Source organism: Chrysochloris asiatica, unplaced genomic scaffold, assembly GCF_000296735.1.
Source record: "Chrysochloris asiatica unplaced genomic scaffold, ChrAsi1.0 scaffold00168, whole genome shotgun sequence".
NCBI classification, from domain to species: domain Eukaryota; kingdom Metazoa; phylum Chordata; class Mammalia; order Afrosoricida; family Chrysochloridae; genus Chrysochloris; species Chrysochloris asiatica.
This window is the reverse complement of record NW_006408686.1, coordinates 6,467,315-6,484,690: the sequence shown is the minus strand read 5'-3', so window position 1 is coordinate 6,484,690 and position 17,376 is coordinate 6,467,315. Positions and strand designations below refer to the sequence as shown.

Genomic DNA, 17,376 nt, shown 5'->3' with positions numbered 1-17,376 from the left:
TCCACGCCCTCTGGATCTAGGCTCCATCTTGAAAGCTTTTAAGCCAGTCACTTCTTGCCTTTGTAGCCCCCAATTTTGGGTAGCCAATGTCCAATTTGCCCATCCCTGTCTACTCTGTGTATGGAGGGGGTGGCAATGATCCTCGCTGTAAAGATTTGTTCCCTCTTTTGAGCTACTGCATCCATAGGTGTAGGTCAGGTTCATCAAATTGTATCAGATTACTTTTTTTCCCCCTCTTCTTTCTTCTTCTAGTTGAGCTCTGATCATCCAGTCATTGAGGACAGATCAAGTGGGTATTATCTGCAAATGTGGATGTTTTTATACATATGCCCTCTCTTCTTATCAGCTGGACGCTTCACTCTCCACTCTAGTCATCTGTGGCTATGTCACTGACTCTGGGCCCAAGAGCCCCCAGGTCTTGAAACACTGCTGGCCAACCAGGTCTCCACCAGGGTACACAGGAGTCTATTGAACATTGTAGGGCTTAGCTCGCAGCTTCATTGCTGTTTTTCCCTTATTTCCCCTTATCGGTGATGAATGTGGTTACCAATCAGAGTGCATGTCTACTCTTGTATTCCCATTGAGTCTTAGTCTTGCCCTGAGGGGACCTGACCACTTGCCTTGATGTCTCCTGGGCAAGCAACTTGCTTGTTCTTGTAGTAATCAGTCAGACTGCCGTTATTGTTTTATATTTTCCCTGTTGGTCTTTCGTTCAAAAAGTATCTTCTGTTCTTCTAGTCACTCCAGGCTGGTCCGCTTGTCCTTTCAAGTGGAAATTTCCCACCTCAGAAGATTCTGGGTGAGGTTCAGGATTCCACCTATGGTCTTATGTAATGCAGAGGTTCCACAGGAAGTTTCCTTCACTGGGCACGTTGTAGCCCCATTTTTGGTATTCCAATCATTTAGGCAGAAGACAGACTTACAGACTTTCTATGGTGATATTTCTGGCTATTCCTTTCTCTCCTCCTCAAGTGTCTATTTTATAATAGTATGCCAGGGAAACCAAGATTCAAAAGATAGCCAAGCATCTTAACATCGTTTTCCCCCTTTTGCCCATTCCAACCATGTCTCAAGCCCTGTATCCCAGAGCCCTGTTGTTCCAAGGTTGTGCATACATCATTATTTACCTTTGTCCCACTTAGCCCTTGCAAACCTGCTTAATTGTTCTCCCATTCACCTTGTTCTTCCATTCCCCTCCCGCTTCTTGTGTATTGCCCCCTCTCCCTAGCACCCAAACTATCCTGTGTCTATTCCCTACCCTGTTCTCCACCAGCCCCTCCCTCCTCTCACCCTACTCCCCACATCCCAATGTCACTATATGTTTTTAAATATATATACAAAAATAGGACTTCTGGTGTGGCATTGTAGAATAAGCACTGGACTGCTAACCACAAGACTGGCGGTTCAAATCCACCAGTCGCTCCTTGAAAACCCTATACAGAGTCGCTATTGAGTTGGAACCAACTGGATGGCACTTAACAACAACAACAACACAAAACTAGAGTAGTGTAATGAACCACCATGACCCCATCACACAGCTTCATCTATTACCCGGTCACTGTCCATGTTTCACCTCTTTACTGCCTCCTTTCCTCTCACACCCTCAGGAGAATTTAAAAGAAAATCCCTGATATCATATTGTTTCATGTCTTTTCAGTATGTATCTCTAAAAACAATATGGATTCCTTTAAAACGTATATCACATAAGAAAAAAAAAAATTCCTAAAAACAAAACCACTTATGTATCAGTTTTCACTGCAGCGTTATTCACAATAGCCCCAAAGTAGAAGCAGCCCAAGTGTTCATTGAAAGATGAATGGATAAACAAAATGTGATCTATACTTAGAATGGGAGCTCTGGTAGTGTAGTGGATTATGACCTGGGCTGCTAACTGCAAGGTCAGCAGTTCGAATTTACCAGTCGCTCCATGGAAGATGAGGTTTTCTGCTCCCAGGAAGAAGCCCTATATGGGGTTTCTATGAGTTGGAACCAACTCCATGGTACACCACCACCACCACCACCACCACTACAATACTTACAATGGAACATGACTCAGCCATAAAGAGAAAAGAAATTTTGATACATGCTACAACATGGATGAACCTTGAAAACATTAGGCTGAATGAGATCAGTCAAAGAGACCCCATTTATGTGAAATATCCAGAATAGGCAAATGTTTAGAAATCAAAGCTTATTAATGGTTCCCAGGGGCTGGTGGGAAGGGGGGAGTGGAGTGTTGTTGCCGAAGGGTTTTTCTGTTTGAGGTGATGAAAACTTCTGAAAATAGGTAGTGTTGTTGGTTGCAGAGTATGGTGACTGTAAATTAGGTCACTGAATTCATTGTACACTTAAAAATGGCCAAAAATGTAAAACGTTGGTTAGATCTTTTATCACAGTGTTTTTTCAAATTTAAATAAGCAATAATTCTGAAACATCATCAAATATCCAGTCTGTTTCAATCCCCCTGATTGTCTCAGAATGTTATCTTACCATTTGTGTGTTTGAATCAGACTCTAAACAAGAACATACTAATAGTTTCTATGTCCCTTGAGTCCTTTGTCATACAGTTTTCCTTTCTGTCTTAGGCAGGGTTTCCCAGAGAAGTAATAACAGTGGAACGTACATATGTATATAAAGAGAAGTTTATTATCAAGGAAATGGCTTACAATTGTAGAGTTCTAGGTCCCCAGTGAAAAGAGAGAGAGAGCTTTTCCCTATGTGTCCATTATGTTGGGAGCAAGTCACAACCCCAAGGAAGCATCCCTTCAATTGATTGGCTGCTCATAGCCACTCATCATAGACTTAACTCTTCCTGGATTAGGTTTCATAAACGTGGGAATAAGCACATGTCAACTGCCAGCCCTCTGGAAATCCTGACTTAGTCAAGTTGGCACAGAACCCTAACTATTACAGCCTCCATCTCTTGTTTCTTTGATATTTATTTGTTGAAGAAGCCAGGCTGTTTGTCCCAGAAAGCTTGACCTCTGCCAGTGTGACCCTAGCACCAGCTGCATTGGCATTACCTCAGACCTCATGAGAAATACAGACTCTCAGGCTCCCTCCCATCTCTGCCCAATCAGAATCTGCATTTTTAGTACTATTCTGGGAGATGCCTATGCACATTAATGTTTAGAAAGCACTGACTTCATTTCCCACAGTGTGGGTCTGGCTAATGCTTCCTTGTGTCATTTCACCTTTTCCTCTGTCTCCTGTATTTCCTGTAAACCCGTCATTGGAACCAGAGGTTTGATTTGATTCCGGTTTGGTGTTGACTTCCTATATGGTGTGTTTGTGGTAGACGTGGAAGAAAGGAGGGTAGTCAGAGAATCACCTTCTGGGTCTTGAAGAATGGGTATGCTTGGGAGAGACAGGGGAATGGCATGCCTAGTGGTGGGATATGATGTGTACGAAGACCCAGATGGCAAGGTGCAATGGAGGAGATGGTAGAAGTTGGCCTTGTTGGATCAGAGGGTGAAGTCCAAGGGCAACCTCAGAAACACGGTTGGTCAAGTTTGGACTGCAGATGCCAGCGGGACCCCAGAGGTTGGGATCTAGAGTTAACACCACCTTTAGCCCCACCCTCTCCTTCTCTTGCCAGGTGGAACCCAACACGAAGCTGTTTCCTGCTGCTTTTGTTCTGCCCACTCACCAGAATGTTATCCAGTTCGAGTTGGGGAAGCTGAAGGTCAGAGGGCAGTGATGTAGGTGGGAATGAGTCAGGCAGGCGCTGTGGGGAGTCAGACTGGCAGAGCAGCTAAGGGGAGGAAGCAGTCTCCCTGAAGGCAGGGTGGCGGGAAGGTGCAGGCTGGGAGTCCTGATTCCTGCACCTCTGTGCCCCCAGAACATCATGCCGCTGTCAGCCGCCATGTTCCTGAGTGAGCGCAAGAACCCAGCCCCACAGTGTCCACCGAGACTCGAGGTGCAGATGCTGATGCCCGTCTCGTGGAGCCGTATGCCCAACCACTTCCTGCAGGTGGAGACGCGGCGTGCCAGCGAGCGGCTTGGCTGGGCCCTGCAGTGTGAGGAGCCTCTGATCATGATGGCACTCCACATTCCTGAGGAGAACCGGTCAGGACCAGTTCCCCCACATGGGGGTGGGCCGCCACTGCAAGCCTTCTGGGGTCTAGATGCAACATACTTCCCCACCTCCTAGAACCCCAGGCAATACCCTGGGAGGACTCAGGCCCACCTCAGAGGGTCCTCGACTCACCTCAGGGGCCCAGATCTACCTCAGAAGACCCAGTGCCAACTCAGGGGGCCCTAGACCCACCTCAGGGGCCAAGATCTATCTCAAAGATGCAGACCTACCTCAGAGGGCCCTAGACCCACCTCAGGGACCCAGATCTACCTCAGAAGGCCTTAAGAGACCCCAGAGTTACCTCAAAGATCTCAGACTCAGCTCAGGAAACCCCTAGCCCACCTTAGGAGGCCCTAGATCCATCTCAAGGGACCCAGACAATAACCTAGGGGACCCCACAGTCACCCCAGAGGGCCCAAAACCCATTTCAAGGAAACTAGACCCACATCAAGGAACCCAGACAATAGCCCACAGGAGCCCAGGTGTACGTGGAGGTTTCAAAAAGTTTGTGGAAAAGATGCAATGAGACAATGATAGAATTTTTCCATGCAATTCTAAAGCTCCCTCATATCTCAGGGAGCCCTGGATATTAGAGGGGCCTGGATGTACACTGGGGTCTCCTGGGAATACCCAGGGATTCTTCAGACACATTGCATGGAGATCTCAAACCCACTCCAGGGAACTCATATACACCCAGGGCTACAGATGTACTCACATGGCTGCCAGGAATACTCCCAAGGATTCAGAATGTGACCAGAGATCCCAGAGCCACCCCAGGAGACTTCCGGCATTCCTCATTCTCTCCTTTATTCATCCATCTGACAAATAGCTCTGAGCAACTCCTACATGACTAGCTGAATTCTAGGCTGGAGACGCAAAACCCTCTAAGGTTCACATATAACCCAGGATGCTCAGATTTCCCCACAAGACCTCAAGACACAGCCCCCAGGGTCCCCAGACACCACTCAAACATACTTTTATTCATGCAACAAATTTATTTGATCACTTACCATGTGCCAGGCCCGATTTACATGCTGAGAATATATAAATTAAAGAAACACATGCACACAAACAGGCAGAAATGTCCTGCCCTCCTGGAGTTTACATTCTAATGGTGCTCAAACAAAACCAGACCTGCTGGAGCAGGTTCAGACGCAATCTGGGAATCCCAGATACATCTAAGGGTCACGAGGCTTTCTCCAGGGTCCCAAACCACCCAAGGGATGTGTTGAAGGGGTCACTATGAGTGGGAACTTAACAACAACAGACCCCTAGTGATTTCAGAACCATTGAAGGACTCCTAGATCCAGCCCCATGGACCTTCTCATGGATCCCACACCCTGTATTGTTGTTGTTGTTATGTGCTGTGGAGTCGGTTCCGAGTCATAGCGACCTAGTACAGGGTTTCTGAGGCTATAAATCTTTGTGGGAGCAGAAAGCCTCATCTTTCCTTCGGAACAGCTGGTAGTTTCGAGCTGATGACCCTGAGGTTAGCAGCCTGATTCATAACCACTAGGCCACCAGAGCTCCTTCCAGACGCAGTAGAACAGCAGCAGAATTCCCTGATGAAACCACCAATGCTTACGTAAGCATCTCTCTTTCTGTGGTCTGTGTCCCCCCACGTCCATTGCAGGTGCATGGACATCTTGGAGTTGTCCGAGCGCCTGGACCTGCAGCGCTTCCATTCTCACACCCTCCGCCTCTACCGCGCTGTGTGCGCGCTGGGCAACACCCGCGTGGCGCATGCTTTGTGCAGCCACGTGGACCAGGCACAACTGCTGCACACGCTGGAGGATGCCCACTTGCCGGGCGCGCTGCGCGCAGGCTACTACGACCTGCTTATCAGCATCCACCTCGAGAGTGCCTGCCGCAGCCGACGCAGCATGCTCTCCGAATACATAGTGCCCCTCACGCCCGAGACTTGCTCCATCACGCTCTTCCCACCTGAAAAAGGAGCGGATAATGGCCCCCGCCGCCACGGCCTGCCTGGCGTCGGGGTCACCACCTCGCTGCGGCCCCCGCATCATTTCTCACCCCCCTGTTTTGTGGCTGCCCTGCCGAATGCTAAGATAGCAGAAGCCCCGGCCCGTCTCAGTCCTGCCATCCCTCTGGAAGCCCTGCGGGACAGGGCGCTGAGAATGATGGGAGAGGCAGTACGAGATGGTGGGCAGCACGCTCGCGATCCCGTCGGGGGCTCTGTGGAGTTCCAGTTTGTGCCTGTGCTCAAGCTTGTGTCTACTCTTTTGGTAATGAGTTCCGCCTGCTTCCCTCTGTCCTATTCTTGCACATTTCAATTGCTGATCTTGTGATTATTAACCAAACACGTAACTCACATGCCACCAGGGCTCCTCACCTAAATCAATCCTCCTCCCGTTTATGCGCCCAAACAACGCAATCCATGTCTCCATCCACCTTTCAGTTTGTCCGTCCTTCACCCTACCCATCCTTCACATTTACCCATTCATCTATCATTTATTCATATATTTCTTCTTTTTATTCATCCATCCAACTGACCATCATTCCTCACCTATTCCTCAATCCATCTGTCCTCTGTCCACCTTCCCTTCCTTCCATCCATACACTCAACTTCCCATCTAATTCACTCACCTGTCTGTTTTCCCACATCCATCCACACATACAGATATTCATCTACCTAGCTTCAATCCATTTGTTCATCATCACCAGAATAGTAGACATGTACCATTCCATCTTTTCATATACTTGCCCATTTACTTATCTTTTCTTACTTCTGTGCATCCAACCGCCTCCTCCTTCCACCTATGCATTCATCCATCTGCATACTTCCACCCATACAACCATCCACAGATCCATTTTTCCATCTTCTACCTATCTGTTCATCCACCCATACATCTCTTCAGCCACCCATGCACTCATCCATCCACTCATCCATTCATCCACCCATACATCTCTTCAGCCACCCATGCACTCATCCATTAACCCACAAACCTATACTTACCCATCCCTCTATCCATCATTTATCTTATATACTCATTCATTCACTCGTCTATTCATTTATATATCCATCCATCCAACTTTTCATGTAAACTCTACCCATCAATCCACTCTACCCTACACCAATCACTATTTGCTTATTGATCTGTTTACCCATCCACTCATTTACCTTCTCACATGTCCATCCATCCATCCATCCATCCATCCATCCACCTAGCCACATATCTATACATTATTTACCCTTTTGCCACCCACCCATTCACCTATCATCCATTCCTGCACCTTTAACTTCATCTCGCCATCTATTCATCACCCATCTACTCTTTCCCCTTCAAATTTCTATTCCATTTATCAATTCAGCTAGCAACCACCTCTTTTTGTCTCATTTTCTCACTCTTCACATTTCTTCCCTTTCATCTACCCGCTCTTTTTCCCTGTATTAGCATTTTCATTATGTTGACTGAGATATGTTGTATGCTGGGAGGCATAAGGGAGCCATGAGGGTCTCCATCAAGTGTAAGCTGCATCTTGGTCCTAAAGCCCTATGTGCTCAACCTTGGGAGTAAGGCCACTTACCTGTGAAAGGAGAAGTGCTCATGTTTAGCTATGTGGTCTGGGCCATTTGTGTGCAATGCAGGATGTGGACCTGAGAGGATCTCAAGTGGGTAGGGAATGAGGCAGGTTGAGGCCATTCCTACCTACCAGAGGAGTCATATGAACCAATGTGGGAATGAATCTGTCATGTGTAGAAACAGCAGGGCTGGGAAGTGAAGCGAGACCTGATTATGGAGACCCTTTAGGCACCAGTGAAGGACTCAGACTTTTCTCTATAGGTGATGGGTGTCTTTGGTGATGAGGATGTAAAACAGATTCTGAAGATGATTGAACCTGAAGTGTTCACTGAGGAAGAAGAAGAGGAAGAGGAAGAAGAGGAGGAAGAGGATGAAGAAGAGAAGGAGGAGGATGAGGAAGAAGAAGCAGAGGAGAAGGAAGATGAGGAAAAAGAGGAAGAAGAAGAGGCAGCAGAAGGGGAAAAAGAAGGCTTAGAGGAGGGGCTGCTGCAGATGAAGCTGCCAGAGTCTGTGAAGTTACAGGTAGGTTGGGTCTTTCTGTTCCAGTGTCCATCCCACCTGGGCTGGAAGACACAGAGCCTAGTGGAGTTTGAGGAGTTTGGGCTATGTCCTGAGGCAGTGTAGAGTGGTGAAGATGCAAACAGCTGTACATACAGTGATGCCAGCTTGGAATGTCCCTTTGATTGCCATGTGGGAGGTGAGTTGGAGGAGTGAGATCTTGGAGGCTGACCCACATAGGAAATAATGATCACTGGATCAGGGCAGGGCCATGGGGAGGGATGTGATGGCAAGAAAGGTTTCAAGGTCCTTCTAATGATCGTCCTGCCATGCTTCTTGTGACATTGGCTGTCTACCCACAGATGTGCCACCTTCTGGAGTACTTCTGTGACCAAGAGCTGCAGCACCGTGTGGAGTCCCTGGCAGCCTTTGCAGAGCGCTATGTGGACAATCTCCAGGACAACCAGCGAAGCCGCTACGGCCTCCTCATGAAAGCCTTCACTATGTCTGCTGCTGAAACTGCCCGACGTACTCGCGAGTTCCGCTCCCCACCCCAGGAGCAGGTACTTCCGATCCTCCGGCTGGTCTTACTGTCTAAACCCTGACTTCAACCTACCTCCTCCTCTGATAACTGGTGGTTCTCAGCTTCTAAGCCCCATCTGACCTATGAACCTAACAATATATTCATTCTTTACTCCCATACCTCTATCAGAACCAGCTTGACTTTTGAGTCAACTGACCTTTGATCCTGACCCTTTGCCAATCGCTGGCCCATACCTACTCTCCCATATCTTCTTCACTGACTCACACTTGGACTCATGACCTTAGACTGGGACCCACAATTGGACCTTTGGTCATTGACCAAAGAGTTCCTGATCTGGAGTCTTAGGCCCTCATTCTGAACTTCTGTCTGGTGATCTCCTAGATCAACATGCTATTACACTTCAAAGATGGTAACGATGAGGAAGAATGTCCTCTCCCTGACGACCTTCGACAAGAGTTGCTTGACTTTCATCAAGACCTGCTGGCACACTGTGGTAAGGGGAGGGACTCACAAAGAACCCCCATCTCCCCAACTTTCTCTTGTGATCTCTCCTGAAGTTTCTCTGAGACTTCCTGACCTTAAATATCTACAGTGGTGCTAAGTGACTATTGGTGGATTGAACAAATAGATGTTTTAATGAACAGATGGAAGATGAGTGGAAAGATGTTTATGGGTCTTTGGGTAGATGGATACATGGATGATTGCTGTAGGCTGGGGAATTGGATGAGTGTATGAACTGATAGAAAGAAATGATGAACAAAGAAAGAGATGAAGAAATAGCTGGATGGAGAGGTGAATGAATGACCTTCATTGTTTCTGATGAGAAGCCAGCTGATAATTTTATGAAGGTATGCTTTTATGTGATAAACCATTTTTTGTCTAGCTGCTTAAAACATTTTCCCTTTATCTTTAGACAGTTTGAGTATGATGTGTTTAGGTGTGGAACTATTTGAATTTGTTGTAGTTGGATACCATTAAACTTCTTGGATGTATAGATTAATATTTTTCATAAAATTTTAGAAGTTTGGGGTCATTAGTTCTTCAAATATTTTTGTACTCCTTTTTCTCTTCTCTTTCTGAGACTTCCAGTTTGTATATTCTTACGCACTTGATACTGTCTCAGGGGCCTCTGAGACTCTTCATTTTTCTTCATTCTTTTATCTTTCTGTTTTCCCAACTGGATAATCTTTATATTCCTATCTTCAAATTCACTGAGTCTTTCTCTGACCAGCTCAAATATTCTGTTGAAACCTTTTAGTGGTTTTTCATTTCCGGTACTGTACATTTTGACTCAGAATATCTATATGGTTTCTTTTTAGATTATTTATTTACTCCTGGTTTGGCACTGTGGGATCAGCACTGCACTGCGAATCACAAAGTCAGCAGTTCAAACCCACCAGCTGCTCCTTGGAAACCCTATTCAGGGTCGCTATGAGTTGTAATTGACGTGACAGCACTTAACAATACCAACAGCACATTTCTTCATAAATATGCTCTATTCGGTGATTCGTTGTCATTATACTTGTTTTTAATTTTTAGGCATGGCATTGTTGTTAGGTGCCATCAACTTGGTCCCAACTCCTAACACCCTTGTGTACAACAGAGTGAGACAATGCCCAGTCCTGTACCTTCCTCATCACCATTGTATGTTTGAGCTTATCAACCACTGTAGCCATGCTGTCAGTTCCTCTCATTGAGAATCTTCCTCTTTTTCACTGACCCTCTACTTTATCAAGCATGATGTCCTTCTTCTTCAAGGACTGGCCCCTCCTGATGACATGTCCAAGGTATGTGTGAGATGCAGTCTCTCCTTTCTCATTTCTAAGGAATATTCTCACTTGATATCTCCCAGGACACATTTGTTCATTCTTCCGGCAGTACCGTATGGATTATGGTACATTCCATATTCTTTGCCAACATCATAATTCAAATACATCAATTATTCTTTGATCTTCCTTATTGACTATCTGACTTTTGCATGTATATGATGAGATGATTAAAAAATACTACAGCTTGAGTCAGGTCGTCAAAGTGACATCTTGGCTTTTTGACACTTTAAGGAGATTTTTTTGCAGCAAATGCAGTATGATGTTTGCTTTCTGGACTGCTACTTCCATGAGCATTGATGGTGGATCCAAATAAAATGAAATCCTTGACAACTTCAAGATATTCTCGATCTACCATGCTGCTTATTGGTCTAGTTGTGAGGATTTTGTTTTCTTTAAATACGGTTTCCATTCATTCTTTAAACATATTTACAATGACTGGTTTAAATGACAAATGTTTCAAAGCATGAATAAATGAACAAACATCTGAACAGATAAAGAAATAAATGATACCTCCTTAACTCCCACCGAATGTATGCATGAACGAGAAATGGATGAATGAAGAAGTGAATGAACAGATAACTAAGCAAACGGATGAATGATATCCCCTCCCTTCTTGAATTCAGGAATTCAGCTGGAGGGGGAGGAGGAAGAACCAGAGGAGGAGGCCACTCTGGGCAGCCGTTTGATGAGTCTGTTGGAAAAAGTGAGGCTGGTGAAGAAGAAGGAGGAGAAAGCTGATGAGGAGCCACCAGCCGAGGAAAGCAAACCCCGTGAGAACTGGGGCCACCAGGACTAGGCTAGGGCCGTGATGCCTGGGGAGGTTCTGGGGCCAAGCAGGTCACTAGGAGGAATGTGAGGACGGAGCGGATGAGCGGGAGGGAATAAGAGAGGAAGAATGGAGGGCTGAGGTGAGGGAGGAGGTATGCTGATGGTATGGCCCACATGTTGGGGTACATAATATACGTCTGTTGGACCATGAACCACGGGACGATGGCAACTCCTGTACCATGCTTCCATGTCCTTGCGGTTTTTATTTGTTTTTGTTTTCTCTCTTGGTGAAATGATCGCCAGGCTGAGGACTAGAAGAACAGTTGTGTTAAATGTTAGGCAAATGTGTTATTATGCAGACTAATGTTGATTCAGGAGTTATTCAAGAAACTCCTGTTGGCTTAACTCTGTGCCAGTCAGTTAGTAGGGTGGGGGTACAGTGTAGAGAAAAGCCAAAGCCCCTGCCCTCAAGAAGTTTAGACTATTGCAACAAGTAAACAAATACAAACACCGATGTGCCAAAATGCCAGGTGACCACCAGTGTTCTCTCCCAGAAATACTGGACAGGAAAGAGAGGGAAGAGAAAGAGAGACAGAAAGATAAATGGATGCTGGGTGTAGGGGAGAAGAGTCTTAGGAAGACCACCAGGGTGAATAAAATAGAATTGCTTTGATATCATTTTCAAATGATACCAAAGTCGTCACAGTTTTTCTTTCTGTGTGTTTGTTGTCTCTCCTGATGAAAAATCAGCAGTGGCTTTATAGAACAAAGGGAATTGTGACTTGTGCTTTCAATGTGGCATGGTGGCATGATTATGATGCCTCTCAGTTAACAGTTATAGAATTTCTTTTCCCCCCAGAAATTTAGACAGGACCCTTAGGGTCTGGGAATTAGGATGAAGGGAATAGAGACATTAGAATACTCAAAAAAACTTTCCCAGAATCCATCCCTTCTGGCAGGTGAAGGTATAGACCATAGCTGAGACACCTTCTTAAAAGAGGGTCCTTCTTTTTGTGGTCCCTTCGCAGAATCTCTGCAGGAGCTGGTGTCCCATACGATGGTGCGTTGGGCCCAGGAAGACTTCGTGCAGAGCCCCGAGCTGGTTCGGGCCATGTTCAGCCTTCTGCACCGGCAGTACGATGGGCTTGGGGAGCTGTTGCGTGCCATGCCGCGGGCATACACCATCTCGCTGTCTTCTGTGGAGGACACCATGAGCCTGCTTGAGTGCCTCAGCCAGATCCGGTCACTGCTCATTGTGCAGATGGGCCCCCAGGAGGAGAACCTCATGATCCAGAGCATTGGGTGAGCCCTCCCACCCTCCCTTGACTGCAGATCCCCAGGGAAGGAAGGGAGTGGAATCTTCCCCAACTCCAACCTGATCTCTGTGGTCCTCTGGATACAATCATGTTTCCGTTCCTGAGTTCTAACCCATCCTCAGTGTGATATACTTCCTCCCCCAGCATCTAGCCCATCTTTCTGGGTAATGTCCTCTGCTCTTACCTCTCAGCTCACTGCCAGGGTAACAGCTCCAATTCACTGAGTAACAACTCTTGGCATGAGGTTTAATCTTTTTTTTAAAAAATTGTTGTGCTAAAATATATGTATATAACACATGTTTCACAATTCATCATTTTTTGCACATATAGTTTAGCGACGTTGGTTATGTTCATCGTATTGTAGAACCATTACTACTGCCCATTTCCAAATTATTCCACCACCACCAACAGAAATCCCCTCTCCCTCTCACCACTTGTTAAGTGTCTCAAGTTGGTTCTGACTCAAAGCGACCTGTGTCGGGTTTCCGAGGAGCAGCTGGTGGATTTGAACCATTGATCCAGTGTTGATCCTACAGCGCCACACCAGGACTCCATACATTTGCCCGTTTCATATAAGTGGGATCATACAATATTTACCCTTTTATGATTGACTTCTTTCAATCAGCATAATGTTTTCAAGATTCATTCATGTTGGAGCATACATTAGGACTTCATTTCTCTTTATGGCCAAACAGTAATCTACTGACTGGATAAGGCCAGATTTGGTTTATTCATTCATCTGTTGATAGTTTCCACCTTCTGGCTATTGTAAATAGTGCTGCGATGAACATCAGTGTACAAGTTGGTTTACTCTTTTTTGAGCCTTAATTTGCTCAGCTATAAAACGGAGCATAATCATGACTCTGTTGAGTTGTAATAAGGCTTCACACATGAGAAGTAATCATAGTGATAATAGGAGTAAGCACTCACACAGTGTTAAGCCTGTCACACCCACTGATCTCATTCATTTACTCAGCAAACATTTATTGAGCACCTACTGTTGTGAAGTCCTGATGTGGCGCTGTGGGTTAATGCGCCAGACTGCAAAGCCGTTTGAACTGCAAGGTCGGTGGTTCAAGCTCACCAGCTGCTCCTTGGAAACCCAATGGGTCGGAATCAACAAGACGGCACCTGACAATAACGGTTGTGCGCCGGGACTCCTGGTGTGACGCTGTAGGATCAGCACTGAACTTTGAACCACAAGGTTCAAATCCACCAGCTGCTCCTCGGAAACCTCACACATAGTCACTAAGAGTCAGAACTGACTTTACGGCATTTAACAACAACAACTGTGCTTTGCCAGGTCTCATTTTAGGTACTTAAGAATACAATGGGCAACATGAGCCTGCCTTCCATCCATGCCTCAGTCTTTTCATCTGTGGAATAGGCGTAATAATAGTCCCTAAATTCCAGAATGGGTATAAGAATGAAAAGAGTCAAAATTTGTTGAGAGGGGTCATGCCAGGCTCAGTGTAAGCACTTGATAAATGTCGTGGGTGATGGCTTTCCTGAGATCTGAAACTATCTCTGTAGTCTCGGGTCCCTCCTGTTGACCCCATGCATGTGGGACTTCCTGTCCACAGAAACATCATGAACAACAAGGTCTTCTACCAACACCCGAACCTGATGCGGGCACTGGGCATGCACGAGACAGTCATGGAGGTCATGGTGAATGTTCTCGGGGGTGGCGAGTCCAAGGTAAGGGGCAGGGGGTTGGTGAGGAGCTCAGGACATGGGGCCATCCAGGGCAGGCACTGATCAGCCACCCACCCTGCCTGCCCCCAGGAAATCCGCTTCCCCAAGATGGTGACTAGTTGCTGTCGCTTTCTTTGCTACTTCTGCCGCATCAGCCGGCAGAACCAGCGCTCCATGTTCGACCACCTGAGCTACTTGCTGGAGAACAGTGGCATCGGCTTGGGTAAGCACCCCCAAGCCCAGGGACTGCCTGATGGAGTCCACTCCTGGAAATCCACCAGTGAGGTCTGTCCCAACTCATCCTCTGGCTCACTCACACATTCAACAAACATCCACCCTCACTCCTGGGTTTGACCCTGTACTGGGCAGTGCTGAGCACACAGTGGTGACCAAGACAGCCAGACCCATCCCAGGCAGCAACAACCCAGGGAGGTCAGAACTGGAATGGGGGAAACACAGTCCAGAGGAGTCACCTGACCTAACCTGGAAAGGACGTGGTCACGGAGGACTTTCCAGAGGAGATGAGACAAGCAGGAGCAAGAGGGCTGTGCTGCATCTCTGGAAGATCATTCTCAATGCTTCTCGTCCCCACAGGTATGCAGGGCTCCACACCTTTGGATGTGGCAGCCGCCTCCGTCATTGACAACAATGAGCTGGCCTTGGCCTTGCAGGAGCAGGACCTGGAAAAGGTATGGGGGGTGGAGGTTGGCCTTCTGGTCTGGGAGGAGATTGGCTTCTACCTAGCCTCTCAGTCCCATCCTAAGGGGCAATTCTGGATCATCTTGTTAGGCCCCCTAGTACTTTAGCTAAACTCTGACTTACTTTGGAAATAAAGGCAGATCTATAAAGACTAACAGATACTTGTAACTATATTTTCTGGGTTTTACTTCTGAAAAGTCTAATTCTTAGCAGGCACCAGATTGATCTCTTTTCACTTTACAGCCTGGGTTAGCTTTGGTTCTAGCTGTGTTGGTGAGCTGGCACGCTTTACAGACAGCAACAATGTGCTCAATCTTGGAGTTAGCATTACGAATTTTGATCTCTGCTTCTCTCAGGAGGTCTTGCATTGTACAAATGCCCATGTGAGTGGACTGATGCATTTCTGTGATAATACACTCTCTTAAAGCTTCAGGGTTACTCTTGTTTTGCCATCAGATGTTTTCTACTACTTCTCTATGAGGTGTGTCACAGTCAGATGTTTGATCTAGTCTAGGTCGCCCTCAGCTCCTGTTTTCAAGAGTCTATGTGAGGGTGGACCCCAGCGCGTTGGCAAAGGTAGCCTTGTCTCCTGTTTTTAGGAGTGAAGGTGGACCCCAGCGCGTTGGTAAATAAACCTCTTGCTTTTGCATCGAACTCGAGTCCTGATGATCTTCTTGGGGTCTCCTACTAGATTAGGCCACTAGGGGGCCTAACAATCTGGGGGCAAATCAGAAGGCCAGTAATTTGGAGGAAAAGGACAGTATCCAGATGCTCATTGATGGGGTACCGTGCTCCACCACACCCAGCTGTGTGGCCTGTGACGTGGCTTGGCCCTGTGCACCTCTACTTCTGTGTTGTTCCCTGGGCTGTTGCTCTCTGGGATGGGTCTGTCTGTCCCAATGCACTGGGAGTATCATGAGGGCCAGGCCCAGGGCTGTCTCAGTCACCACTGTGTGCTCAGCACTGCCCAATACAGGGTCAATGAAGGGTGAGGGATCTGGAGCTCAGCAACTTGGGTTCAACTCCCATCCCCCTCTCTTCCTTGAAGTGTGATCTCAGTCAGGTGACTAAGTTCTCCACAACTTCTGTGATGTAGAATGAATATCATCATAGGTTTGTTCGGAGGGTTAAATGAGTCAATCCATGAAAGCATTTAAAATAGTAAGTGCTCAGTAACGGTTAGGTGTTATTGTATTCTTTTCCATTTAACACACATTATGGAATGCCTAAGGAGCTCTGGTAGCATAGTGCTTCCGAGTTGGGCTGCTAACCTCAAGGTCAGCAGTTCGAAACTACCAGTGGTTCCGTGGGAGAAAGATGAGACTTTCTGCTCCTGTAAAGATTTACAGGCTCGGAAACCCTATACAGGGTTGTTATGGGTTGGAGCCAACTCGACAGTGCTTACCAATGGAGTACCTACTGCATATAGAGGGCTCCTGGTGTGGCGCTGTTGGATCGGCACTGGACTGAGAATGACAAGGTCGGCTGTTCAAACCTACCAGCTGCTCCTTGGAAACCCTATATAGGGTTGCTATGAGTTGGAACTGACTTGATGGCACTTAACAACAATAGGAACTATGTATAGAGGAGTTATGTAAGATAAGCACTGGACTGCTAACCACAAGGTTGGTGGTTCAAACCCACCAGCTGCTCCATGGAAACCCTATGTGGTTGTTAGGTGCATAGCGACCTGCATCAATCTCACAATAATTGCTACGCTTGTGCCCACTGTTGTTACCACTGTCAGTCCATTTCAGTGGGGGCCTTCCTCTTTTTTGCTGACCCTCCACATTACCAAGTTTGAGGTCCTTCTTCAGGTCCCTCCATATAGTATGTCCAAAGTATGAGAGATAAAGTCTCCCCATCCTGGCATCTAAGGAGCAATCGGGCTGTACTTCTTCCAACTTTTAATATTCTCCTCCAACACCATAACTCATCAATTTTTCTACAGTCTTCCTTATTCACTGTCCAACTTTCACATGCATATGAGGCTATTTTGAAAATACCATGATTTGGGTCAGGTGCACCTTAGTCCTCAAACTGACATCTTTGCTCTTAACCACCTTAAAGAGGTCTTGTGCCGCAGATTTGCCTACTACAATACGCTACTTGATTTTTGACCTTTGCTTCCGTGTTGATGATTGATCCGAGCAAAATGAAATCTTTGGCAACTTCAATCTTTTCTTTCTTTATTTATTGGTCCAGTTATGAAGATTTTTGTTTTCTTTACATTGAGGGTTGCTGTGAGTCAGAACTGACTCAGCAGTACTTAACAACAACAGTCTTTATAGAGGGGAGTCCTGATAAGTACATGTTGGGCTGCTTGCTGCAAAGTCAACAGTTCTAATCCACCAGCTGTTTGGCAAGAGAAAGATGAGGCTTTCTGCTCCTATAAAGATTTACA

The 17,376-nt window shown here is 46.5% G+C and overlaps 1 protein-coding gene across 1 annotated transcript in view; it reads left to right on the top strand.

Annotated features, from left to right (window-relative positions):
* Window positions 1–17,376, top strand: part of RYR1 (ryanodine receptor 1 (skeletal)) — a 153,406-nt gene that overhangs the window by 45,436 nt on the left and 90,594 nt on the right. The window contains exons 32-42 of the mRNA XM_006871542.1: window positions 3,599–3,685; window positions 3,842–4,068; window positions 5,712–6,324; window positions 7,885–8,145; window positions 8,484–8,684; window positions 9,047–9,158; window positions 11,118–11,264; window positions 12,291–12,564; window positions 14,162–14,276; window positions 14,364–14,496; window positions 14,868–14,962. Of these exons, the coding sequence (XP_006871604.1) occupies window positions 3,599–3,685; window positions 3,842–4,068; window positions 5,712–6,324; window positions 7,885–8,145; window positions 8,484–8,684; window positions 9,047–9,158; window positions 11,118–11,264; window positions 12,291–12,564; window positions 14,162–14,276; window positions 14,364–14,496; window positions 14,868–14,962 (2,265 nt within the window). The remainder of the gene's footprint in view (window positions 1–3,598; window positions 3,686–3,841; window positions 4,069–5,711; window positions 6,325–7,884; window positions 8,146–8,483; window positions 8,685–9,046; window positions 9,159–11,117; window positions 11,265–12,290; window positions 12,565–14,161; window positions 14,277–14,363; window positions 14,497–14,867; window positions 14,963–17,376) is intronic.